Here is a 26,630-nt window from a genome sequence, read left to right as displayed (position 1 = left end):
GAGGATGTGCGTGGGTTATATGCAAATACTATGCCGTTTTACATAAGGGACATGAGCATCTGAGGATTTTGGTGCCTGCGGGAGTCCTAGAACCAATTCAAGGACTGTACTCTGTGTAGTGCCTTGTGCAGCCCTTTTTTGTTTGTTTGTTGATTCTAGTAGTTCATGTATTCTCTCCTGGTGCTTTGCTTATTTCTAATATGTTGGTCATTGTCTTTGGAAAGCTATTTAAAAAATAATCAGGGGCGTAGGATGATAGGATGTCCTCTTCCAGAGAGGATTTTTCTTTGCTTCTGCCAGGATTCTGGGAGTACTAGCAATGTGGGATCATCTTAATCCGGCTTAAAGGATTGAGCTTTCCTGAAGTACTCGGGTGAATTGAAGCTGCCTTCATTGTTGGGTGTAGTCCTTCATGGTCCCTACCTGAAGCTTGAGGGCTACCAGGATGCCTACTTTATCTATGCAGGCCCTGGACTCCAGTTTTTGTCTCTTTTTTTTGTACAAGGCTATCCCAGGTACTGCTCAAATTCCTGGCTGCCACTCCCTGAAGAGTTCAGATGTTTCTAGGGAAAATACTGGGCTGACCCTTACGGATCTCCACCTTGTTCTGGATTTCAACAGAGTGATTCTTCATTGTTGTATTTGCTCTCTGATGCCTTCAAATAGACATTTCTTACATGATGCATTTTTAAAATTCTTTTTTGACTTAGTAGTTCAGTCTACTTAATCCTAGTACTTCGTGCTTTGGTTCAGTATGTTGCTGCTGGATTTGGCAGTTGGTACTGAACTTTTTTTAATTTTAGAGCTTGCTCTGTTTTCCCAGCCCCATTTATTTTACTACTGTCCTTTCCCCCTTGTTTGAAATGCCACTAGTAGGCTCAAAATTCTTACGTGTACATGGATCTGTTTCCAGATTTTCTCTCGGGATTTTGAAAGCAGGGCACAAAAGTGAAAATTCCTTGATTAAAAACTAAGGTAAACTTCAAGGAAAAGAAATGTATTAGCTACTTTTGAATATTATGACTTCATCTATTTTGGCTTTGTAGCAGGTTTTAAGAAGACTTTTATAATGCTGTGTGATCAATATTTGTCAATGCTGACTAGCTTAGACTATCATTTTAAAGTATGTACAAAGTCCGCTAGTGCTGTATACTTGCTTGAACTTAGTACAAGCGTTTAATATCCTTTAATCTCATGTAAAATAATTCTGTTAGAATAAATGCTGGCTTCTTCTTGTGTTATAGTTTATCTTGAGGAATGTGAACTAGCTAAACAGCTTCATCCAAAGGAAAATGATTTGGTGTTTTTGGTTCCTGAAAGAGTAAATGGAGAGAAGAAGGATATAGAGAGACATCGCCTGCAAGTTCCCCGTGAACATTACTGTGGCTATGTTCATACGTTCCGCCGCACTTCAGTCAGTAAGTACCTAATGAGACATGGAAGAGAAATCTGTCAGCAGCTCATCTTTTCATCTCCCTCTAAATTAGGCTTTACTAGCCATGTATTTGCTATACATTTACCAGCCCTCTATTTGCTGTCCATTTACCAGATGTATGTTTGCTCTATGTTTACCAGACTGTATTTGCTAGGTTGATTACTTACCATTCAGAGTCCTCTTTTAGTTTTTCTAGACTCAGCTGGAAAAGGCCCAGCACGTATTGCTTTAGACTTAGGATTTTAAAGCTTTCTTTTGTAATGTCTTCTCCTTCTAGTAAATTCCTTCATCTGTCAGTGTGTTTGTTATAAAACAGACAGTTTGCAAACCATCTGTTTGTTAAATCACATTCCAGCCTTGGTTTGGGGGCTAATTATTGATGAGCAGACCAAACACAGAACTAATTGTAAGGCAACTGGAGGGGTTTACTGTTTCATCACTCCCATCCATTGTGGTGTAGGGACTTCTCTCCCTAAGGTAGCATAACAAAAATAATGTTAGCTTGAATTTAAGGACTACTGACTGTGTGCCAGCCAGTGTGCCCTGTCCTTCCTGTACACATTTATCATCTTTTCCCAGAGCCCTGCAAAGCAGAATGGTTTGTTCCCTGCTCATTGGGAAATCAGAGTTCAGGGATGTTAAGTAACATATCCAAAGGCATCCTTACTATTAAACACTTGGTCCAGAATTGAAACCTAATTTTGTTTGACTACGAAGTCCACATGCTTGATATATGCCAAGCTGCCTTTTTGACATTGCTGCTCTCTTAGTCTCTGTTACGGGAAGAGAATATGTGATCATTATTCCTTCCCCTTTTTGTATCATACCTTAAAAATAGCAACAAAGCTCTTAGAGTTTAACATCGTGCCGCATCATAACTGGTGTGCCATGTCCACTATTGTGTGGTTAGAGCTCAGTTCTTTGTGCAAGATGCGTTGAGCACCAGGGATATCTAGCTTCATCTGTGCTTTCAACTCTTACAAGTGGTTACATTTGCCAAAGTTCTGTTTCTAAGATTTAGCAATGGTTTCTGTCTCCTTCCCGGAACTCCTCATGCATCCAACTACCTGACATCTCCATTTGGAGATTATTAGACATTTCAAACCTACTCCAAAAGGAAGCACTTGATTTACTGCCTGACATCTGCTGTTGCTCCGGTTTTTCCCCACTCAGCATGTGGGACCTCCATCCCATTCTTCCAGTTGCTCAGCCCAAAACCTCAGAGTCATCCTCGAGTCCTGCTTTCCCTCGCACGCTCCATCTAATGCATCAGGAAGTCCTGTCGGATCTTCCTTGGCCATATATCCTACATCCAAGTGCCACCTCTCCTGCTGCCTCCTGGCCCACGTGACCATTCACTTTTACCTAGATTTTAGCCTCTTAAGTTGTCTTCTTGTGCTTTTTCCATTGCAGTTTATTCTTCATTCGCGATAAGTGATTCTTTTAATGTGTGACTTAGCGTGTGTCACTTACCTGCGCGGAGCTGTCCCGTGCTCTTGACCTGACTCAGAGTCATGTTCAGAGTGGTTAACTGCAGAGCCCTCTGAAGTGTAGCTGCATTTACCATCTTGGTCTTCTAGCTCGCTTCTCCCTGCTTTTCCTTCTAGCCATTCTGGCCTTCTCCCTGTTGTGAAAATAATCCAGGCACCTTGCTGCCCCATTGTCTTTGCAGTTGCTGATTCTCTGCCTGTAACCCACTTTCCCCGGTTACGGGCATGGCTCACTCACTTAATGCCATGGCTCTGCTCAAATATCATATCAGGAAAACCTCCCCTGACTCTCCTGTCTACAACAACACTCCCTCACAACCCTCATCACTTCCTCATCCCCTTCTCGGCTTTCTTCCTAGCACTTACCATCACCTGACATGTTTATTTGCTTATCTGCCCCCTTCTTCTAAAAAATAAGCCTCCAGAGGACAGGAATGTTGCCTGGTTCTTAGGAGGCAGTCAGTAGATACTTACTGAGAAAATTATTTAAATGATGTATAAAAAACATGTTACAGGGCTTCCCTGGTGGCGCAGCAGTTGAGAGTCCGCCTGCCGATGCAGGGGACGTGGGTTCGTGCCCCGGTCTGAGAAGACCCCACGTGCCACAGAGCGGCTAGGCCCGTGAGCCATGGCCGCTGAGCCTGCGTGTCCGGAGCCTGTGCTCTGCAACGGGAGAGGCCACAACATTGAGAGAGGGCTGCATACCACAAAAAAAAAAGTTACAAAACACCTTGTTCTGAATAACCTTTTTAACTGGACACTGTTATTCACTGGTAACTGAAATTGCTTTTTCTCCTTCTTGATAATAGTGCGTAATGGGAAATCTGAGTGTTCCCTTTCCATCCAGACTCAACATAATTTACCAGTCAATTTAAATGAATTCGTGAAATGTCTTGTAATCAGCTCTCTGGTGACTACACAGAGGAAGTTGAAAGCCATGTCTTTGCTGAGTGGTCGGAACCAACTGGCCAGAGCCGTTCTGAATCCAAACCCCATGGACTTCTGTACAAAAGATTTACTAACAACAGCATCTGAGAGAATTGTGAGTGACAGTCATTTGATAACAGGGAAAGTCAGAACATTTCATGTCAAGATGTTAAAGCATGTTATTTTTATCTGTCACACATTCCCTGTTGTCTACAACAAAGACATAGTCACCATGTGTGCCCAGTGACGTTTTTAGTGCTTAGTTTTCTTTAATATTGCAAAGTAGTTCTTTGTGTTAAGTTAGTCAGCTTACCTCAGGAAAAAAGGTAGAGTCCAAAAAGGAATTGAAAACATGCTTGCAGAGCAGCATTAAAATGTGAGGTGAACATCCTACTTAACTGTTTGTTAGGTAATTAAATACAGGAGTAAGAGGAGGTTTAATGGAATGACTTTTGCATTTGAATGATCAGTGGAGCATTGACTGGTACTGTTGTCAGTGTGACGACGAAGTTGTGATTTTTGTGTGAACACATATTTCTCATTGTTGTAAGAGTTGGGTGTAAGTTCCAGGAAATTAACACAGAGACAGGCGGAAGGAAAGGAATGTTATTTGAACCCCTGTCTTGTGTTAGGACTTTCATATGCATTTTCTCAGTCAGTTCCCACCCTCTAAGGAATCCCAGATTTAATGATTGTCAAAGCCTGAAGCCCAGAGAGGTTAGGAGTTTAGAGACCTAGCGTTTGAGTGAAACTGAGGTGTAGACTCAGATCTGACCCCAAATCCCTGTTGTTTTGACTGTATCACTTGTGTTAGGAAAGGAAGTCTTGGAATGTTTTTACTGTCTAAAGAGAGGATTGACTAAAATGGGAAGAACCACGGAATAAAAAGAAGAAAAGTACAAAACAGTTTATTGTGATCATCTTTATAAGAATCACAAATAAAAATATAGTTGTTGTGGTTGTAGGTGGACTGAGGCCTGTAGACTCATCAGTAGCTCTTTCCAGTAGTGAAAGTGGTTCTTAGATTAAGGGTCATTTTGGGGTTTTGCCTGATCATCACCAAAGCTTCTGTCTGACAAAGGTCAGCAGCAGTTCAAACAGATGTCTTCCACTCTCTCGCTCTCCTGTGCCATCCCAGGAAGAACCGCTCGTTCTCACTAGTGTCTTTTGTATAGATTGCCTACCTAAAAGATTTCAATGAAGACCAAAAGAAAGCGATAGAAACTGCATATGCCATGGTGAAACACTCCCCAGCAGTTGCCAAGATCTGTCTGATTCATGGACCACCCGGGACAGGAAAATCAAAAACCATTGTGGGCCTCCTGTACCGCCTACTGACAGAGGTAGAGTGTGCACGAGGGCATCTGTGCCCTTAATTGAGTATGTTGTTTTACTTTAACGTGTAAATAAGTACTAAAGTGTGTTTTTCCCTTCACTTCTGTGTATCTTTTTGATACTGTGTGGAACTATATCAGATAAAGCGGTAGCAGAGGTAGAGAAGGTTATAAGAAATAAAAGGAACAGAAAATGTTATCTTGTGTGAAACTAATTCTATGGGCTAGAATAGTGGTCTTCGGGCTTTATTATAGGTCACGGCTAATCCCAGGAGACAATCTTGAATGTATTCCTGGGTTACATTTTGGATTGAACATTGAATAAAATAAGTGGATAGTAAGGTAAGGCTCAGAGAAGTTAGATTTTATGCCAGAGTAATTTTTTTTTTTTTTTCGGGCACACCATGCGGCATGTGGGATCTTAGTTCCCCGACCAGGGATCAAACCTGGGCCCTTGGCAGTAAGAGCACTGCGTCCTAACCACTCGTTGGCCAGGGAATTCCCGGCCAGAGTAATTTTTTAACATCAGTGTAAGATGTAGGTGCTTTTATTTACTTTTAACTATTTATTAGGGGAACTTTCAAATATATGTGACAGTAGAGACGAACTATAACACTGCACAATAGAGCTTATCAGTATTGTTTGTTTTGTTTGTTTGTTTGTTTATTTGTTGCAAATTGTCGAACCGGAAGAGGGGGCATTCAGATGAGAACTCCAATGCCAAAATCAAACAAAACCGTGTCCTTGTGTGTGCACCTTCCAATACAGCTGTTGATGAACTTACGAAAAAAATTATGCTTGAATTCAACGAGAAGTGTAAAGACAAGAAGAATCCTTTAGGTATGATACTTATGTGGGCTTTTCATTTGTTTTTGTTTTCAGTGTTTAGTGTGGTAACTTTGAATGACAAAGAGCAAGCCAGTTCTGGTCATTTTTTCTACTTGAGGCTGTGGCCCATGTGTACTTACTGCTTTGTTTACTGAATATTTTGGAGCATTTATTCTGTGTCAGGCCCTGTGCCGTTTGAAACACCTTAGAGCAGCCCTTGATTCAGTTGTGTAGGGGTTAGGGAAGACTTTTAGAGGAAATGATATCTAAGATGAAACTTGGAAGAGCAATGAGGAAGTGAAGTGGGGAGAGGACTCTGGTGGAACTTACTGTACATAAAAAGGACCAGAAGCCAGAGAACCGTGGATGGTTCAGTCTAGCTAGAATATAACGAGGTCCACCAAGGCAAGGGCTTTTAAAAATGTGTTCATTGTAGTAACCCCCGTGCCTGGAACAGTGCCTGGCACTCAGTTGGGACTTAGTAGATGTTTAGTGACACAAAAGCTAGAGCAGTCATCACTTATGGTTACCGAGTGCTCACTATGTGTCAGTACTCAGAGTAATCCTCTGAGCCATGCAATAAATAACCTATCTACATTTTATAGGCGGAGAAGCTGAGGAGTTGAGATGTAAAGTATACCACAGGGACAAGTCTTTTCAGTACAGTTGACAGATTGAAGAGCATTGCCACCGAGGATTCGGAATGCTTGAGCGAATGTGTAAAGTCATTTCTGTGCCCTTAACCTTAACACCTCCTCTCACACCAGCCATCCTGAGTGGCGTGGTTATGGCTCTGGGTCGGGCTGCTCTTCTAAGCACATGTATCTCGTCTTCCCTAAGCAAATTTTATTTTCCTTGATGTTACCTGGCAGTGACCTAAATCAGTTAAGATTCAATTAGGCTTCAAATAATAGACACTCCAACTACAGTGGCTTAACTATGATAGAAGTTTATTTCCTGCTTACTCAGAAGCCCAGAGATGGGCAGCTGAGGGATGATACTGGCGTGATGACTCTACTTCCGAGTCTTCAGAGACCTAGGGTCTTTCTACCTTGTTGCTGCACTACGTGGGACCCCCCCACTCCTTAGTGCACCTCATGGTCAGAAACAGCTGCTCCAGCACCAGTAGTCCCATCTAGCAAGTGCAAGGAAAAAGGGACAGATATACTAGCTGTGCTTTAAGGAAAGTTCTGAGACGCTGCCAGTAGCACCTCTGCTTATTTCCTTTTGGCCAGAACTCAGTCCCGTGGCCACACCAGCTGCAGGAGCAGCCAGGATGTGTCGTCTGTCTTCGCAGGGATCACACATATTTCCCCTTTTATTGCACATGTATTAGCTACATCTAGAGGTCATTTGCCTTTAAAACTGAAAATGCATTGTGAACGGCAACTTTTCTACTCACCATTATGTTTGTGAGAACTATGACTTTATGTATCGCTGTATATGGATACGGTCATTCATGTTAACTGCTATAGGGTGTCTCATCTATGAGTGCACAGTTCATTCGTTATCCATTGATAGAAATGTAAGTTCTTTCCCTTTTTTTTTTTTGTTATTTCAAACTTAATTCCTGTACTTGTGCCTGTTTCTCCAGTGCAGGATGAAAACGTTTACTGCCGTGACTGAGTTGTATTGTGTTGTACTGTACAGCAGCTGAAAGGAGTACACTGGAGTACTGTGTTCTTACTCACGTCTCCTGAGTATTCATACAGGCTGCTAGGGCAGTGCTTTCACACTGTGGCTTGTGACCAGTTAGTGGATTGTGAAATCAGTTTAGGGAGATCAGAACCAGCATACTTACACAAGATAAGATAGAACAGAAGAGAACAGAAAAGATTAGAGTGTAGGTAGTGAGGGGTAAAGTATTGTTTTGTGAAACCTGTTTTATTGGTGAGGTATGAGTGTACTGGCTTTCAATGTGAAGTGTACCTCATACTATAGATCACGGTCAAAAGAGTTTATAAAAACACTGGTCTAGTGTATATATACCTAGAAATGAGAATGCTGGGTTGAAGGATTTGTGCTGATTCTAGATAGTGCCCGGTTCTGCTCCAAAGTAGTTGTATCAAATTATACAACCGAGAACAGTTCCCGTGTGGTTTTCACTTTCCTTTCCCTGAGGGAGGGTAATAAGCCCTTTTTCAGGTGTGGGCTGACAACACGAGAAGGCTGGGACGAAGGTGGCACAAGTGTAGTGTCTAGGTTGGATTTTTAATATTTTTGTTAGAGAGAAAATGACATCTCTTGTCAGTAAAGACGGCTTTTTTCTTCTTATTCAGTACTTTCATTTTTGTTTCTTTTCACTATGTCCAGTGGTCCTGGGTGTCCTTTACAGAAATACCTTGGACATCTCACCATTAAGTGTGATGTTTGTTCCTGGGGTTTGGTATATACGCTTTTATCAGGTTAAAAAAGTCCCCACCTAATTAGAGTTCTTTAATGAATGGGTGTTGAATTTTACTGCATGCAGTATTTTTTCCTTCATATACCCCTCCCCCTCACCATATGGCAGTGCAAGCACAGAGTCCTAACCAGGGAATTCTGCTTTTCTTTTCTTTCTTTCTTTCATTCTTTCTTTTCTTTCTTTTCCTTTCCTTTTTTTTTTTTTGTGTGTGGTACGCTGGCCTCTCACTGTTGTGGCCTCTCCCGTTGCGGAGCACAGGGTCTGGACGCGCAGGCTCAGTGGCCATGGCTCCCGGGCCTAGCCGCTCCACGGCATATGGGATCTTCCCGGACTGGGGCACAAACCTCTGTCCCCTGCATCGGCAGGCAGACTCTCAACCACTGCGCAACCAGGGAAGCCCCTTTTCTTTTCTTTCTTTTCTTCTTTCTTTCCATACCCCGAGGCTTAAGGGATCTGAGTTCCCCGACCAGGGTTTGAAACCAGGCCCATGGCAGTGAAAGTGCCGAGTCCTAACCACTGGACTGCCAGGGAATTCCCTACAATGCTTTACTAATTTGAAAATACCTTTGATTCCTAGAATAAGGTCTGCTTGGTTGTGTACTATTATTTTTTTACCACATTGCTGGATTGCTATTGATTTTTTTAACTGACGGCAGCCTATAATTTTTCTTTGTCATATCTTTGGTTTTAGTATTGAAGTTATACAGACTTTAAAAATGAAGTTATACAGGGCTTCCCTGGTGCCGTAGTGGTTGAGAGTCTGCCTGCCGATGCAGAGGACATGTGTTCGTGCCCTGGTCCGGGAGGATCCCACGTGCCACAGAGAGGCTGGGCCCATAAGCCATGGCGGCTGAGCCTGTGCGTCTGGAGCCTGTGCTCCACAATGGGAGAGGCCAGAGCAGTAAGAGGCCCGTGAACCACAAAAAAAAAAAAAAAAAAAAAAAGAATTTATACAGACATTTATTTGGGATGTTTCATATATGACAGGGAATTACCTGTTACTTGAAGGTTAATTTGTTTTTAGTGTTGTTTTTTGGGGGGCTTCTTGTTTGTTTGTTTTTTGTCTGTTTTTTGACAGATGGGTAAGTTTCTGTGTGCTGAATGTCTTTAATTGTTGGTTTATTCAAGTTTTCTACATTTGAGTGAGTTTTGCTAATTCATATTATTCAAGAAAAATCTCCACTTCACCTTAGGTTTTCAAATATATTGGTATAACATTGTTCACTGTATTCTCATTTTTAAAATCTCAACTGTATTTTGGTTGGGTCACCTTTGTCATTCTCTGTATTATGTGTTTAGGCTCTAAGTCCACATGTGGCATGGGCCTATAGTTGGAAAGTCCTAGAAGAGAGTTTTTTTTCCCAGCTAAGCCCAGGCCAAGATAGATTCATGTCGTTTTCATCCCTCCACCTCTTCCATGCCCTCTTGCTTTCTAGTGGACGTTAAAATCCAAGCCCCCATTATACAATTTCTATATGTTGATTGGAATGGTAGTTTTGCTGATGTAGATATTTGTCAAACTCTGTAGAACTAAGGATTTTTAAATCTCTGCATTTGATTGTATGTAAATGAAAAAACAAACACCTAAGCATCTAGAGAGTGACCAGCCCTCACCCTGTTCCCTCCAGGGAAGCCACAGCAGCTCAGGGGCTTTCACCTCTGTTTTTCACCTTTCTCTTTGTTTTTGGCCCCTAGGAATTTCTCTTACATCCTTCTGAGCTCACCCTGCAATTTAAAGGATGTCTGTTTTAATTTCTGGAGCATTTTTAGATGCTTATAGTGGCTATAAATCTCATCCACCTTTCTGGTAGAAACACAAGTTAGCAATTTTGACACCTTCAAGTAAATGTTGGTCAGAGAAGATGGCTTCAAATTTTAGAAGAATGAGCTGAACTAGGAACAAAAATATGTGTGAACAGCTGTATAATGAGTTCATTTATTCATTCAGTGTATGTTTATTGTACTTACGTGCCAGCTGCGGTTCTAGGCTGTGACCAAAACAAAACCTGGTTCTTATGGGACTTGGATTCAGTGGAAGGAGATAGCAAACAAGTATGTGATGTGTCAGATTGGGATAAGTGCTAATAAACGCTGCATGATTGCTATAGTTTAGTAGTTCAGTGAAGCAGTGGGAGACTTTTAGATTAAATAATATCTGAAATGTGCTAACCTAAACTTAAAATGTGGTTAATAAACCAGTTAAATGATGCTGACAGTTTTTGGAATTACCATATTCCAGAATTTCCAGCATCTTGTGTCCCTTAGATCCTGGAGTGGCATTGTGATGTGGAACAGTGTTTCAAAACCGTGGTTCTCAGTATTCTGCAGAAAAGCATTTGATGGTCCTGTAAGATTCTATTTGGGGAATTCAGACCTGCATTAATAGAGAAAAGTCTTCATCTTCGAAATATCCTATGGTCAAGAAATTTGTTTTATTTTCACTCGCCATTTCCCAAATACATTTTACCATGGAGTGATGTATAGAACATAGTTTGAGAAGCATTAGTGTAATAGAATCTCAACTCTGCAGTGTACTGCTTGTGCAACCTCAGTAGCTTTTATTAGGTGGAAATAAATTCTTGCCTTATAGGATTCTTATGAAGCAAATCTAAAAGAATGTGTGTGGAACCTCTAGCGCAGTTCCAGGTATTTGGTTGATTAATAGTTCATGTTAGCTCCTTTCTCTGATTGTTAATATATTTGCTTAGAAATAATTATTATGTACAGAAATTGACAGCATTCTTATTAACCTCTAAGTGTGACTTCTATCAACAGGAAACTGTGGAGATATAAATTTAGTACGTCTAGGTCCAGAAAAGTGTATTAATACTGAGGTCCTAAAATTCAGTTTGGAGAGCCAAGTTAACCACAGAATGAGTAAGTACTGAATAAAGGTATATATAAATTGATTTCTGTTTCTTTTTGTATGGTAGAAAATGGCATGGGCATTAAAGGTAATTTGGAGACCCTAGAAGTAGTCTAGTTTTGAAAGCTAGTTTTTCTTCTCATTTGTATGCATATGTGTGTATTTGTTAGAATCAACAGCTTTTTATCTTTTTTTTAAAGAAAAAGACTTACCTTCTCATATTCATGAGATTCACAGAAGAAAGGAATTTCTAGATCATCAACTAGCTGAACTTTCTCGCCAGCGTGCTTTATGCCGAGGTGGAAGGGAACTACAGGTATCTAAACATGTCTTGATCAGTGTTTTTTAAAAGCTCATAGATAAACTAGTTGGTGAGTATTTGATGCCATTCTTTCATTGTGGAATAGCATAATTTGTGTACAAAAATGTACACAGAGATGGTATGCCTTACATTAGGGGTTAAACTTTTTTTAAAAGAACAAGATAGTAAATATTTCAGACTTTGCAGGCCACGTGCAGTCTGTTTTAGCCACTGAACGCCACTGTTAATAGCATGAAGGCAGAGTAGATAACACGTAAGTGATGCCCCAAGGGTTGGCCTGCTTAAGCAGAAAGCGTACCTGCAGTACTCTGAACAGAACTGAATCATACACACTATTAAGAATTTATTGGACTTCCCTGGTGGTCCAGTGGTTAAGAATCTGCACTTACACTGAAGGGAGCTCAGGTTCGATCCCTGCTCAGGGAACCCTAGTTCCTCATGAGCATCCCTCATGCTGCACAGGGTGGCCACAAAAAATAAAAGAATTTATCAAATTAGCACCTACTGATTGAAGCATGGGGTGCTGGTTGTCGGGTTGCTGGACAATGAGCTGATGTTTAAAAACAGACCACAAGAGAAAGCGAAATAGAGAAGTTTATTTTCACAGGTCTTGAGGGAGGTATAAGGCATGTCTCGTGGGGCATGACAGGCAGGTCAAGGGAGAGTGCAGACAGAGAGAGGCAGGCCCTGGCGCACATGTCATGATCAGAGTCCATGCGTGGAGTACTTTGGGGTTCCCAGGCTAGGGCTGGATTGGCCAATTTTAACTGAAAGAGCAGGGTTTTGGTAAGTAGCTTAGAGGGTCTCTTATCTAAAGGGCATATAAGGGGAAGGCACTGGATGGCAGAGGAGACTGTTGATCACAAGAGCTTATGTTGGCTGGTGGGCCGGTGACTCCACGGGCTGCCATCTAGGGCGTGCATGTGTGTGAAGGGGCCTAGTGTTAGTTTGGGGTCTCTGCAGGCTGCTTGGCCAAACAAAATGGATGCCAGGGCATCAGTACCATGGAGTAGCTTAGCTAAACTCTGACACACAGCAATACAGAAAGACTGGTATAGAGAAAACACACTGGGTGAATCAGTTTTTCATTGGTAAAGTACTGGCTCACCCTTTTGAAATGTGAGGCAGTCCATTGGAAAGCATTTTAAAATGCTTAATTTAATTTTAATGATGGCATTCTGATTTTTTCCAGAGGCAAGAATTAGATGAAAAAATGGCCAAAGTTTCACAAGAAAGGCAGGAGCTTTCTTCTAAAATTAAAGAGGTAAGTAGTTCACGTGTAGCACTTTACTGGTATTACTTTTTCTTTTTTAAAATTATGAAATAGTTCAGACAACCTGTGGTCTTTTCTCAATTACATTTAAAAATTTGGGGGAATTCCCTGGCTGTCCAGTGGTTAGGACTCTGCTTCCATTGCAGGGGGTGTGGGTGTGATTCCTGGTCAGGGAACTAGATCCCATGTGCTGCAACTAAGAGCCCGCATGCTACAACTAAAAGATCCCTCATGCTGCAACTAAAAGATCCCACACGCTGCCGGGAAGATCCCACATGCCACAACTAAGACCCAGCGTAGCCAAATAAATAAATAAATAAGTAACTATTTGAAGATACAGGAAAAAAAAAATACACATCTGAATTCAGGTAGAGTGACAGTGGCTGGGATGTGGCCCAAGAAATATAAGCACCTTTTTTCTCAGTTTTTGGCTGAAAGCATACACTCCTTTTACTTGTTTCTGATCACAAAAAATCCTTCTATAACATGTATAACTTTTCCCAGTTTTCTTTGGATATAAAAATATCAACTAACATTTATATTGGTCAAAGCTAGAATGAGCCAGGTGTGTACCCCATCACCAGCATGCAGCCCTTAATGAAATGAATTGGCGGTCAGGGAAAGAGAGGGTAATACTCAACCGGTAATGGTATTTGTATTTTTGAGCTGTGGTTTTCCTCTTGAATGTATTATTGACCTTCTCTGTGTGGCTAAATAAATATAATTGAACTTAATGTGTATTTCCACTAGCAGTTTGTTTATTTAAATCAAAAGTTATGTGGAAAGCTTTTTATTAAAACTTTAAGCTGAGCCCAAAATTAATCTTCCCACATTTAAGGATGAAGTCCATGTTTACCTGTATTATGGTTTTTGCCGCTGATCACATTGTTCTGTGGGCCATTAAATTAATTGTCCTTGGCAGTTTTACTCATTAGATAGCTGAGAGGAGAGGTATGTGACAGTTAACATGTGAGCACCAGAAGGCCACAGTTGCCACCCTCTCTTCACATACATGCCTTGGCCTCCATGGTTGAATCTATCACATGTTCAGGGATGATTCACGACAGCTTTTTCAGGAGGGGAGATAGGCTACCTGAATCTATGATGAGAGTACTAGTTTATTAATTTGAACACTGAATGATATGCATTGTGAGGTGTCATTCATACTGTTAGTCTCCATCACAGTTTATTCCATTATAGTCTGGACCAAGGTTGTTGGATTCCACTGTGGAACTAGAATGCTTGTCAGTTTCACAGGCGTTTTTGTTGGTACTATCCCTTATAAAAGAACAATATTACATACTTAAAAACTAACAGCAAAGTGTATGTTCAGGCTTAGTTCTGATCCTGGTTTTACTCAGATAATTGCTTCACAACTCAGTAGAATTACTTAATCTTTGCTTATTCTGATACCTTCCCTCATACGTCAGGCTGTAAGAATTGTAATCCACTTCGACCAAATTAAACCTGAATAAATTTTTCTTAATGTGCTTATTATTAACTCATGTTCTGAGATTAGACTCCACTGCAAAGTGTTCTTTCTGGTGGCTTCTGATTATCTTGAATGTTTCTTCTCTTTTCTAGGCTTGAGGTTCCTACCTAACATTTACTAGACATTATTCTGCCACATAATAAGTGTAGTTAAGAATTTATATACAACTGAATGTTGATGAACTTTTATTCTCTTAGGTTCAAGGATGCCCACAAAAGACACAGAACATCATCATCTTAGAGTCCCACATCATCTGCTGCACACTGAGCACGAGTGGTGGTTTGCTGCTCGAGGCTGCTTTCCGTGGGCAAGGGGGTGTCCCCTTTAGTTGTGTCATTGTTGATGAGGTCAGTAAGCAGTCGGCCATACAGCTTTGCTAGGAGTAAGGAGTAAGTCTTAGATGAAGAGTGGCTGCCGAGATGTTGACAAAGTGGTCTTTGCATCTGATTTTGACCTGCCATTACATATGTATTCTCTTATGTTGAAATACGCTGCTAATGACCCACCACGATGAAAATTGCTTTTTCAGTATCGGGACTGTAGTCTTAGAGATTCCTGATTGTTCTTCATAAAATCCCTCCCAAGGATTATTCTAGCTCCTGCTTGGGATATCTCTGGTTACCTTTTTTTTTTTTTTTTTTGCGGTACGTGGCCCTCTCACTGTTGTGGCCTCTCCCGTTGTGGTGCACAGTCTCTGGACGCACAGGCTCAGCGGCCATGGCTCATGGGCCCAGCTGCTCCGCGGCATGTGGGATCTTCCCGGACCGGGGCACGAGCCCGTGTCCCCTGCATCGGCAGGCGGACTCTCAACCACTGCGCCACCAGGGAAGCCCTCTGGTGACCTTTTGAAGCATTTTTAATATAACTCTGGACAGCTCTGAGCCACCGTATTTTCAGCTAACATCTTTATTTCTACTTCATTCATTGAGCAAACATTTATTGGGTACCTACTGTTTGCCAGAATGTAGAGCCAGAAGACAAAAGAGATGGAAAATGAGGTACAGAGAACCCATCCAGGAGATCCAAGATCCAGTATTCACCAAAACGAAGGAATAGAAAAGGTGGAAGTGATGAAATAATTGAAGGAAATGCCATTGAATTGAAAAGAAGCTTGAGTCTTGCAACTGAAGCGGCCTACTGAGGAGCAAGGAAGAGAGAGGGGGTGGGGCACACAGACACACAGTCCCCCCAGGCATGTGCCCAGCAGGGACAAAGAAGACAAACTGGGGACATGACATGGCCCTTCTTGCTTATGGGCTGCTTCCCAGGTGGTAGTGGCACCTGAGTGGTGGCTGACTTCAAAACGTGTGTGGGTCTTTTTCCCCCGCTTCGGCATTTAGAATGTTTTTGTTGTTTTGTTTTCTAACCAAAGGAAGTTCTTATTTTTGATCTTTGGTGCAGAAGGAGAAAGTGTATGTTTCTGAATGGTTAGGACACTTGTGAATTGGATAGACTGTATATGGATAAATAAATAATAGAGATAATTCTGATTATGTCTCCATTCTGTACTCTCTTACCAAGGCCGGACAGTCTTGTGAAGTTGAAACTCTTACTCCACTCATACATCGTTGCAACAAGCTCATCCTTGTAGGAGATCCTAAGCAGCTCCCTCCCACAGTCATTTCTATGGTATGTTTTTTCACATTCGTGTTGCTTTAAAGTGGTAGGGGCTTGTTTGGGTTTTTTTTTTTTTTTTTGGGGGCGGCGGGGCGGTCTTTCTTGGATCATCATCTCTTATTTGCAAGGATAAATAGGGAATGGCTGAGAAAAGAGAACCACTGTTGAGAGCCTTCATAGTGAAAGTCTCCGGAAATGTTCCTTTGTTCATAATGTGCTTATGTGTGTGTGACAGGAGCAGTGTGAGTGTCACAGACCAGAAGTTTAGGAGGAGGATGTCCCATGTGCAGTGGGCTGTTCCTTTGGGAAAGGCAGTGTGCAGCTGTTCTAAGGGCTGTATCTGATTTATTTTAGTAACATAAACACCAAAACAATAATAAAAGAAAAACTTTAAAAGCAGGGAATAGAATCCAACCTCCTGATTTATCTTTCAATATGTGCAAATTTGAGGAAAACAGTATAAAGAGAAATTATTCTTACAGTAACGTTTTCAATTTTAGGATTCTGTATCCTATAGCACAGGAAAATGCCGGTGTCCCTCACATCCTCTGAAAGGGAAGGTGGTGAAAGGAAAGAGGTTGTGGGCTGTGCTTGTGGGAAGATGAGCACCAAAGTTGTGGTTCCCTTCACTTCGTTTCTTAAATCTCACTAAAGATGGCTCCTAGAAATGCACAGCAGAATCAGGATTCAGATGTTTTGGGTAATCTTCATAGGTCTAGATGACGGTTTTGAAGTTTAATGAAATTTGAGCATTTTACTGATACATAGATTATTTGTACAAATATAGAGTAGTGGCTGCATAAACTGTCCCAGAGAACAGACCATTTTCACAGCATTTCTGTTACGTTATGGAAAGAAAGCAGGTTTTTTTGGTTAGTATTGTTTTTGACTTTGGAATCATCAAAATGATAGTGCAGTTCTTTGACGTCTGAACACTCGTGCGTGACTGTTCAAGGGAGTAGCCTAGGAGCGCCCATGTCCCTGAGTGAAAACCTTGTCCATAGGACAGAGCTGCTGTGGGGGGTTCTGCTTGTGGAGACCTAGGAGGAGCCAGCTCTGCCCTGCATTCCTTGAATAGTTGCAGTATTTCAGAAACCTACTGATTTAACTTCCTGAAGGGCCTTAGCACGTGGTTAGTGAAAAGGGTTGTCGATAGGCCTCAACTTCACTGTCTCCTTTGGTGATTGATTAAAAACAGCAGAAATGAGAAAAATCCATTTGGGCTTTTCTTATTGTTGCAAAAATAATAGAGGCTTATTGAGAAGATTCAGAAAATAATTACAAAGTTAATTTTCTCAGCATGCCTTTCTAACCCTAGGGATAAGTACTATGAACAGTTTAGTGAGTATTTGAACAGTTTGTGGGCATGTGTGTGTTGACTTTTTTTCAGTCTGTGTTCATTGAGTGCCAGGCTAATTCAAGCACTGTTTTTAAGTTCTGGCGTCATGACAGTGACGAAAATTGACAAAAATCCCTGACCTCTGGCTTCCCTGGTGGCACAGTGGTTGAGAGTCCGCCTGCCGATGCAGGGGACACGGGTTCGTGTCCCAGTCCGGGAAGATCCCACAAGCCACGGAGCGGCTGAGCCATGACTGCTGAGGCTGCGTGTGCGGAGCCTGTGCTCCGCAGCGGGAGAGGCCACAACAGTGAGAGGCCCGCATACCACAAAGAGAAAAAAAATCCTCGCCCTCATGAAGCTGACATTCTAGTGGGTAACAGACAGTAAATAAGTTACTAGATTCAGAATGTCAGATGGCTATAGGGAATGTATAAATTTGTGTATATGTATGTAGGTTTTTTTTTTTTAATTTATGGCTGTGTTGGATCTTCGTTTCTGTGTGAGGGCTTTCTCTAGTTGTGGCAAGTGTGGGCCACTCCACATCACGGTGCGCGGGCCTTTCACTATCGCGGCCTCTCTTGTTGCGGAGCACAGGCTCCAGACGCGCAGGCTCAGTAATTGTGGCTCATGGGGCCAGCTGCTCCGTGGCATGTGGGATCTTCCCAGACCAGGGCTCGAACCCTTGGGTCCTGCATTGGCAGGCAGACTCTCAACCACTGTGCCACCAGGGAAGCCCTGTATGTAGGTTTTGACCTTGTTTAAAGGTGGAAGAATCAGTCTGTACCAAATTACCTTTTTTTCCAGTCAGTAAATAGATCAGGGATATATGTTCATGTCAAAACATAAAAATCTCCATCATTTTGTAGGATGGACTCAGTTTTTTTTTCTGGAAGTAGATGTGTTACCTCATATAAACCTCTTTCTTTTTTCACAGAGTGAAATAAATGAGGTTTTTTAGCTAACTTGAATAGATAAACTTTGGGGGGTATAGATGAAATTGCCAAATGTCTACTAAAAATATTCTCTTTAATTATACAAACCTATTTAATATCACATATGTAAATAATCACATATATAACTAATATAAATAAGAAGTAACGCCTGTTTTCTCCACTCTGATAGTTTGTGAAACAGGTTTATTAAAACTTTGCACATACATCTTCAACGCTCATATTGTCAACGTCACTCATAAAGATTGCATCATCCTAGTGGGTTTTCCAGAGCACATTTTTTGCTTCTAGATTATTTAAGACGTAATACTTTTTGAATCTTGATATGATGCTACCATTGAAAAGTATATCCCAAGGCACGACCGTGATAACATTAAGACAGTTTTCTTCGTTTGTCAATTAAGTCACTGTGTTTCAGATCACAGGTTTTGTAACCCTTTCTTGGATTTATGAAATCAACTTAGTTGCCTGTGTCCTCCACTAGAATGTAAGCTCTGTGACATTTGATCTTCACTGTAGACTGTCAGCACCCCAAATTTTAGCTGCTTGGTATATGATGGATGGATGAAGAAAGTGGTCTTTCAGAGGCTTATTTACAATGGCATTCATTATTTCTAGTTGTGATAGCATAGCCCAGAAATAATTGTTAAAATCTGGGTTACAGTTCTTTGCTGCTTTTATCATTGATTCTTTCAGGTGACCCCTGTTAGCACCTATAAAATAGCGACAGTTGTGGTCATTCACAAGATCACATCTCGTTCATAAGCAGTATGTGGGTTTTCTAAATAAGGGGAAAATACCTTAACTTTTGTAGTCAAGCTACATGGCTTTTCTAGGGCTGGAGTCGGAAATATCTTCTCTCTCTGAATCTTTGGTTGTTGGTAATACCTTGTACATTTGAGAGCTCAGTGATTGTTTTGTTTTTTTTTTTAATAGTGGGAAAAGTACACATGAATTCTTGCAGATTATTGTTTTGTTTTCCTCCTTTCAGAAGGCCCAGGAGTATGGCTATGACCAGTCGATGATGGCCCGCTTCTACAACCTTCTGGAAGAGAACGTGGAGCACAACGTGATTGGCAGGCTGCCTGTCTTACAGCTCACCATTCAGTACAGGATGCACCCAGACATATGTCTCTTCCCTTCTAATTACATTTATAACAGGAACTTGAAAACAAATAGGTGAGCTCTGTTCATTGCATGTTCACCTGTTTTATTTGTAGGTTTGGCTGCTTAGGAAGAATAGCTCTTTTGTTGTGCTTTTAGGTCTTGTTATTAAAAACACAAAGGTTTAATAATTTTAATTACAAAAGTCCTATTGATTGTAGCAAATGCAGATAAATGAAAAGAAAGGGATAAACCCAACCCCTATTGATACTACCCAGAAGTAATCACTGGTAACATTTTGTTATATCTACTTCCAGTCCTTGTACTATGCACATCTTTTTTTTTTTACTTTTTCTCCTTTTTTTGGAGGAAAAAAGCACACCATGCTCTACATAGTATACTGTAGCATGCATTTTTCACTTACTGTATTATGAGTAACTTTCCAATCATGATTGTTATATTTTAATTTACATGGGTCATTCTCCCTAGTACTAGAATAGAAATGAAATTCACCTGCTACCTCTCACTAAAATATGTTATTTACAAGTATTTAATTTTACTTAAAAAGAAGGTCCTTCTTGTCCTCTTAACTTTCCCTTGCTCTCTTCCACAGAAAGAACAAATAGTAATAATAATTCTAAAACATTTTCTCTTGTAATTTGACTTGCATTCTAAATGGTGGCTGCTCTTTTGTAGAATGACAGAGACCATTCGGTGTTCATCTGACTGGCCATTTCAACCCTACCTCGTGTTTGATGTTGAAGATGGTTCAGAAAAGCGGGATAATGAGTAAGTTCTCCTTTTTCTTCAGTCCCCACTGATGGTCCCAGAATTTTTGTATTGTTTCTGTTCATATTTAAATTCAAAATACTTTCCATATAAATCTCTCTGCCTAGTGCCAGTGCACAATCATTTTCTTTTAGCTGGGTTGATAACTTCACCTTTTCAATCATAAATTACTGATGTCTTTATATATTTCAGTCTTGATTTTTTTTTTCTTAACTGGGTAATGGGGGTTATGTTACCTAAAATGCGGTCAGCACTTCAGTAGATCCATGCTGAGATCCCAGCTGTGAGTAAAACAGACGTGGCCCCAGTGCAAGGCTGCTGTGGTCCAACAGGCGAGACAGACATTAACCAGGCCATCACCGTGGTGATTAATGGTTCCAGTTGGGTTAAGTATTGTGACGGATAAGTACAGATACAGTTGAATCAAGGTGTGAGGCAGAGGGTGGACAATACTTCCAGCATGTTGGATTGTGAATCAGGTGGTTTGTGAATGACAGCACAAAAGGAGCAGTGGTTGCTAATTAGCAAGCATCTCAGAGGAGCCGGGGCTTCTTGTGAGAGAATAAAGGAGGAGGAGCCCGGAGGCTGCATTTGTTAGCACAGATAGAAATGCCACCCCTGCATCATGACGTATGAAGAAATAGAAATTCCACCTCTGTGTCAAGAGAGAGCTGCAAAGCAAGTGGTGTCCTCCATGAGAATAAGATATTAGTTAATAGTGGTGGAAGGAGGGGCCCCTCAGTGAAGAAGTCAGAAATACGGAGCAGTTGGCTGGGGGGTTGCTATTCCAGAGGGACTGTGGAAGTTGTAGTGGGGTCTGTTGGAATGGAGCAGGGGATTGAGAGTTTACCGCATAAGTATTATGGAGATGGATGGTCACGGGAAGAGAGTTGGCCTGAGAGGTGACCAAATAAAGCTTTCAGGTATGGAAAAGAAAGCTAGCTGACTGGCTTGTCCGTATAGTAAGTCTTGAAATTAGAATAGTGAATATTTAAGGCTTTAAAGTGAGACAGATAAGGTAGCCTCGGGAATAAAGTTGCGCGTGCAGGGCATCCCCCAGTGTGCACACATGTTGCATTTGGTATGGTGATGAGGGAACGCATTGTAGTTCAGGAGATGAGTTGGGAGTGCAGGATGAGGCCAGCAAGGACAGAGGACGTGATCCTGCTGTAGGGCCCCGTGTTTGTTCATCTCTGGGAGCCGGGTCACATTTAGTCCGTGTGGCTGCCATCCTCTCGGTCATGTGGTGCATGATCTGCATGACCTGTGGTGGGGAATGCAGGAAGGTAGTACATCTGAAGCACTTTTCTCAGTGTGGGGAAGATAGTCAATCCTTAATGTTAGCTATTCATTAGTCATATCTTCATTATTATTATGAATACTTTCGTTCTCACTGTGGCTATCCCTGTTTTAATAAGTGAAGAAACTGGTGCCTTAACATCACGTAACTCGAACCACTTTTCTCTCCTACAACTTTGTGTTTCACTGGGCAGTTATTTTTATATTTATTCATATGTACAATATTAATGGTCATTATAACAGCCTCTTTGAATCACTGCTGACTGAATAAAGATGAAACCTACCTATGTACCCTTTACTGTAGTGGAAAACAAAGTGGAACTTAACTTAGCAATTGGGCTGCTATTAGTTTTGATGTGTTGTATTTTTTTGTTTTCATCTTATTTAGCTCATATGTAAATGTTCAAGAAATAAAACTGGTAATGGAAATAATTAAACTTATGAAAGACAGAAGAAGGGATGTTACTTTCCGAAACATTGGCATAATAACCCATTACAAGGCTCAGAAGACGATGATTCAGAAGGATTTGGACAAAGAGTTTGATAGAAAAGGGTGAGGCATCTCTATTTTTACAGAGATTTTGAGTTTTTCTGTTGAATTAAAAAGAAGAAAGAGGGGATAGAAGGAAAGAAGCAAAGGAAACTTAACTCTAGGGAGTGGTCTTAGACCCTGGTAGTATAGAACAAGGAGACTAGGACCCTGGCTCCATAGACTTGTGCTGGGAGGGAGTGTGGTTACACGTGTCGCCCCTGCAGATGGAGTGCCTCCTGCCAGTTCAAATGTCATCACCGTTACACTTGACAATGGAAGTGACTGAGAAATTCTTCAGGCCTTTACCTTTAGTTGGATGACTTGTTATCTGAATTCTAACTCTACTGAGAATCATGTATTCACATTTTCCCTTACAATAAATTATTTAACCCTTTTAGTGCCTTCATGTATAGGGTGAAGATCATGTTTTTGTCTCCTTTATACCTCAACAGTAAAATAAAAAAATTAAATATTAGAAATCCATTAACTCAAAAGTTTCTGCACCTAGAAGCACACAAAGTACCAAAATTGACTCTAGGAAAAGCCAGAAACTTTGGATAGACCTATTAAATGTAAAAAGAGTGAGTTAGTAATCACTTTCCAACAGAGAAAAACAGAGGATCAGGCTTCACAGGTGAATTCTGTCCAACATTAAGAATTAGCACCTGTCCTATGCAAATGCTTCCAAAAAATAGAAGGGAACACTTTCTAACTCATTTTATGGGGCCATTATTACCCTGATACCAAAGCCATGGAGACATCACCAGAAAAGAAAACTATGGACCAATATCCTTTATGAATATGGATGCAGAAGTTCTCAACAAAATAATGGCAGCTGAACTCAGCAGCATATTAAAAGGATTATTTACCACAGCCAAGTGGAATTTATCTCAGGAATGCAAGGTTGGTTCAACATATGAAAATCAGTCAGTGTGATATACCGTATTAAAGGGGGAAACCCCACATGATGGTGATCATCTGAATAAATGTGGAAAAGACATGTGACTGAATGCAGTAACCTTTCATGATAAAGATACTCAACAAACTAGGAAGAGAAGGGAACTTCCTCAACCTAATAAAGAGCATCTATGAAAAACCCACAGCTAACACATCATACTTGATGCTAAGATTGAAAGCTTTCCCCCTATGATGAGGAAGGATGCCACTCTCTACTCTCTCTACTTGCACTACTTCTGTGCAGCACTGTATTAGAAGTTCTATGCAGAGCAATTAAGCAAGAAAAGGAAATAAATGGCATCCATATTGGAAAAGAAGAAGTAAAAGTGTCTCTTAACAAATGGCATAATCTGGGACTTGCCTGGTGGTCCAGTGGTTAAGACACCATGCTTCCACCGCAGGGGGCATGGGTTTGATCCCTGGTCAGGGAACTAAGATCCTGCATGCTGTGTGGCCACAAAAAATCCAAAAACAAACAAACAAACAAAAAAACACACGCAAAAAGCTAACAACAATAACAACAAAAAACAAACGGCATACTCTTACATCTAGAAAAACCTAAAAAAATCTATGCAAACTACTGGTCCTTATAAACAAGTTCAGCAGAGTTGTAAGGTACAAGATCAGTATACAAAAATCAGTTGTATTTCTTTACACTCTAGAGAAGTCTGAAAAGGAAAATTTCTTAAAATTCCATTTACACTAGCATCATAAAGAACAAAATACTTCGGAGTAAATGTAACCAAAGAAGTGTGAGCTCATACACAGAAGGACAAAACGTTGTTGAAAGAATTTAAAGTACTAGATAAATGTAAAGACATTTCATGTCCATGGATCGGAAGACTTAATATTGTTAAGATGGCACCATTCCCCAGGTTGATCTACAGATTCATTGTTACCTCTGTCAAAATTCCAGCTACCTTCTTTTACAGAAATGGACAAGCTTATTCTAAAATTCACATGGAAGTGCAAGAGACCCTAAATAGCTTGACAGAGAACAGTGTTGGAGGGCTCACACTTCCCTCTTTCAAAATTTACTACAAAGCTATCAACACTGGTACTGTCATAAGGGTAGACATATATAGACCAATAGAATAGAAGTGAGATTCCAGAAATCAGTCCATACATTCATGGCCAGTTGATACTCAACAAGGGTGCCAAGCCTACTCATTGGGGAAATAATAGTTTTTCAACAAATGGTGCTGGAATAACTGGATATCCACCCGCAAAAGAATGAATTTAGACCCCTGTCTCACACTGTATAGAGTAATTAACTCAAAATGAATGAGTGCTCTGAGTCTAAGAGACAAAACTATAAAACTTACAAGGAAACAAAGGTAAATTTATATGACCTCAGATTAGGCAACAGATTCTTAGATATGATACCCAGGCACCAGTAACCAAAGGAGAAGTAAATTGGCCTTCATAAAAATTAAAAACTTATGTGTTTCAAAGGACACACTATCAAAAGAGTGAAAAGACAACACACAGAGTGGGAGAAAATACTTGCAAAATATTTATCTGACAAGTCATATCCAGCATATATAAAGAACTCATACAACTTAATAAAATGATAATCTAACTTTTTAAGCGGGCAACGGATGTGAAGAGCATTTCTCAAAAGAAGATAAACAGAAATCCAACAGGCACATGAAAAGCTGCTCCACATCATTTGTCATGAGGGAAATGCAGATCAAAACCACAGTGAGGAGATATCATTTCACACCCACCAAGATGACTATCATTACAAAAAAAAAAAAAAAAAACAATAACAAGTTTTGGAAGGGATGTGGAGAAATTAGAATACTTACACATTGCTGATGAGAAACTGCAGAAAACAGTTTGGCAGTTCCTCCTAAAGTTGAACATAGAATTACCACGTGACCCAGCAATTCCACTCCTAGGTACATACCTGAAAGAATTGAGAAAGGGTTCACACAAAAGCTTGTACATGAATGTTCGTAGCAGCATTATTCATGATAGTCAAAAAGTGGAAACAACCCAAATGTCCCAAAATGGTACATAGGTAAGAAGTAAATTGTGTATCTGTACAAGCGAATAGTCAGTCGTGGAAGGAATGAAGTACTGTTACCAGTCTACGACACGGATGAACCTTGAAAACATTATGCTAGGTGAAGGAAGCCCAACACAAAAGGTCCCATATTTTATGATTCCATTTATATGAAATTTCCCATGTAGAAAAGTCCATAGAGACAGACAGTAGATTAGTGGTTGCCAGGGCCTGGGGAGGGGGAGATAGAGACTGATGGCTGATAGGCACAGGGCTTCTCTCCTGGGTGATGGACATGCTATGAAATTAGATAGCGGTGATGACTGCACACTGTAGTGAATGGACTCAACACCACCAAATGGTGTGCTTTAAAATGGTGAATTCTGTGTTATGTGAATTCTACTCCAGTTTTAAAAGATAGCACTACAAAAGTAAGAAATACTACTGTATAAATATGTATATTTAATAATTATCTTTTTTCAGCAAATATGTTTCTCTCTTCGTAAATAGGCCAGCAGAAGTAGATACCGTGGATGCCTTCCAGGGTCGTGAGAAAGACTGTATTATTGTTACATGTGTCAGAGCAAATGCCATGCAAGGCTCAATTGGGTGGGTAACTGTCATCATTGATTCTTTGCTTGTTTATGATCCAGAGTTAGATCTTTTTAATCACTGTTAGAGAATACCATCATTTGCTCTATTTTCTTATATAAAAAATTGAGTAATATCATGAAGGTTTCTTTTTTAAGTTGTGAAGTTGATCCACTGTTAGGTCTGCTTCTCTTGGTACCTTGTGTATTAACCCATGTCACAGTGTGAATCTGTTGTTTCACTTGATAAGAGTGAAACAGATTATTGAATCCAGTATATTTTGCAGGGGCATGCTCCTCTCCATGGTATGTGTCATAATTGATCTACTATCATATTTTTAGGATCTTTGAAGGCTTAAAAATCATACCATTAAAATTTCCAATATCTCATCCAAGTCAAAATAGGAAATCGACAGACAGATGCATCACTTTGAAGGAAAGCACTGGGCCTCTTGTTTGTTTGCTGTCCTTAATGGGAATTGCTTCTGTGTCGGATCCTGCACCACGAGCTTAAAGCAGGAGCCCAAGAAAAGCTGTCTGAAATGCCTGTGTCTCACCTACACTGACATGCCGAGTCTTTCTGAAGAAAGAAGTAACTCTTTTTTTTTTCCTTCTATTGCTTAGGTTTCTGGCAAGTTTGCAGAGATTGAATGTCACCATCACACGAGCCAAGTACAGCCTCTTCATCCTGGGACATTTGAGGACCCTGATGGTAGGTACATTCTAGAGGACCGGGGAACTCCAGAGTTTGCTCATGATGACTGATACCGGGTTGAGGTTTTGTTTTTATTTTTCATCAAAGTGGAAATGATTTTGAGGCTACAAACAATAATGAGCCTCTTCCCACTGGTTGTTTTGTCCTCCAGCAGCTTCTTCCTGGGAGCTTTTATAATGCCTAAACCGCTCACCCTTTCTTAGCCCAAGACCCAGGTATCCGTAGTGTACTCTCAAGATGAGCTTTAAAAAAATTGTATCTACATCGTAGAATTGTTAAGAAGACATGTAAACCCATATATGTAAAGTGCTAGAAGATTGGTTAGCACTTAGTAAACACTCAGTAAATGTGGCTAT

General features: G+C 40.7%; 1 protein-coding gene across 1 annotated transcript in view; it reads left to right on the top strand.

Moving 5' to 3' along the window:
- Positions 1-26,630, top strand: part of LOC308610354 (putative helicase senataxin) — a 61,896-nt gene that overhangs the window by 30,446 nt on the left and 4,820 nt on the right. Inside the window, exons 10-20 of the mRNA XM_081259524.1 lie at positions 1,245-1,418; positions 3,735-3,967; positions 5,028-5,195; positions 12,802-12,870; positions 14,569-14,718; positions 15,893-16,000; positions 19,269-19,456; positions 20,078-20,170; positions 21,858-22,022; positions 25,480-25,578; positions 26,184-26,271. Of these exons, the coding sequence (XP_081115650.1) occupies positions 1,245-1,418; positions 3,735-3,967; positions 5,028-5,195; positions 12,802-12,870; positions 14,569-14,718; positions 15,893-16,000; positions 19,269-19,456; positions 20,078-20,170; positions 21,858-22,022; positions 25,480-25,578; positions 26,184-26,271 (1,535 nt within the window). The remainder of the gene's footprint in view (positions 1-1,244; positions 1,419-3,734; positions 3,968-5,027; positions 5,196-12,801; positions 12,871-14,568; positions 14,719-15,892; positions 16,001-19,268; positions 19,457-20,077; positions 20,171-21,857; positions 22,023-25,479; positions 25,579-26,183; positions 26,272-26,630) is intronic.

The sequence above is a fragment of the Mesoplodon bidens genome, assembly GCF_964165515.1.
Source record: "Mesoplodon bidens genome assembly, contig: HAP1_SCAFFOLD_528, whole genome shotgun sequence".
Taxonomy (NCBI): domain Eukaryota; kingdom Metazoa; phylum Chordata; class Mammalia; order Artiodactyla; family Ziphiidae; genus Mesoplodon; species Mesoplodon bidens.
This window is presented reverse-complemented; position numbering and strand designations above follow the sequence as displayed.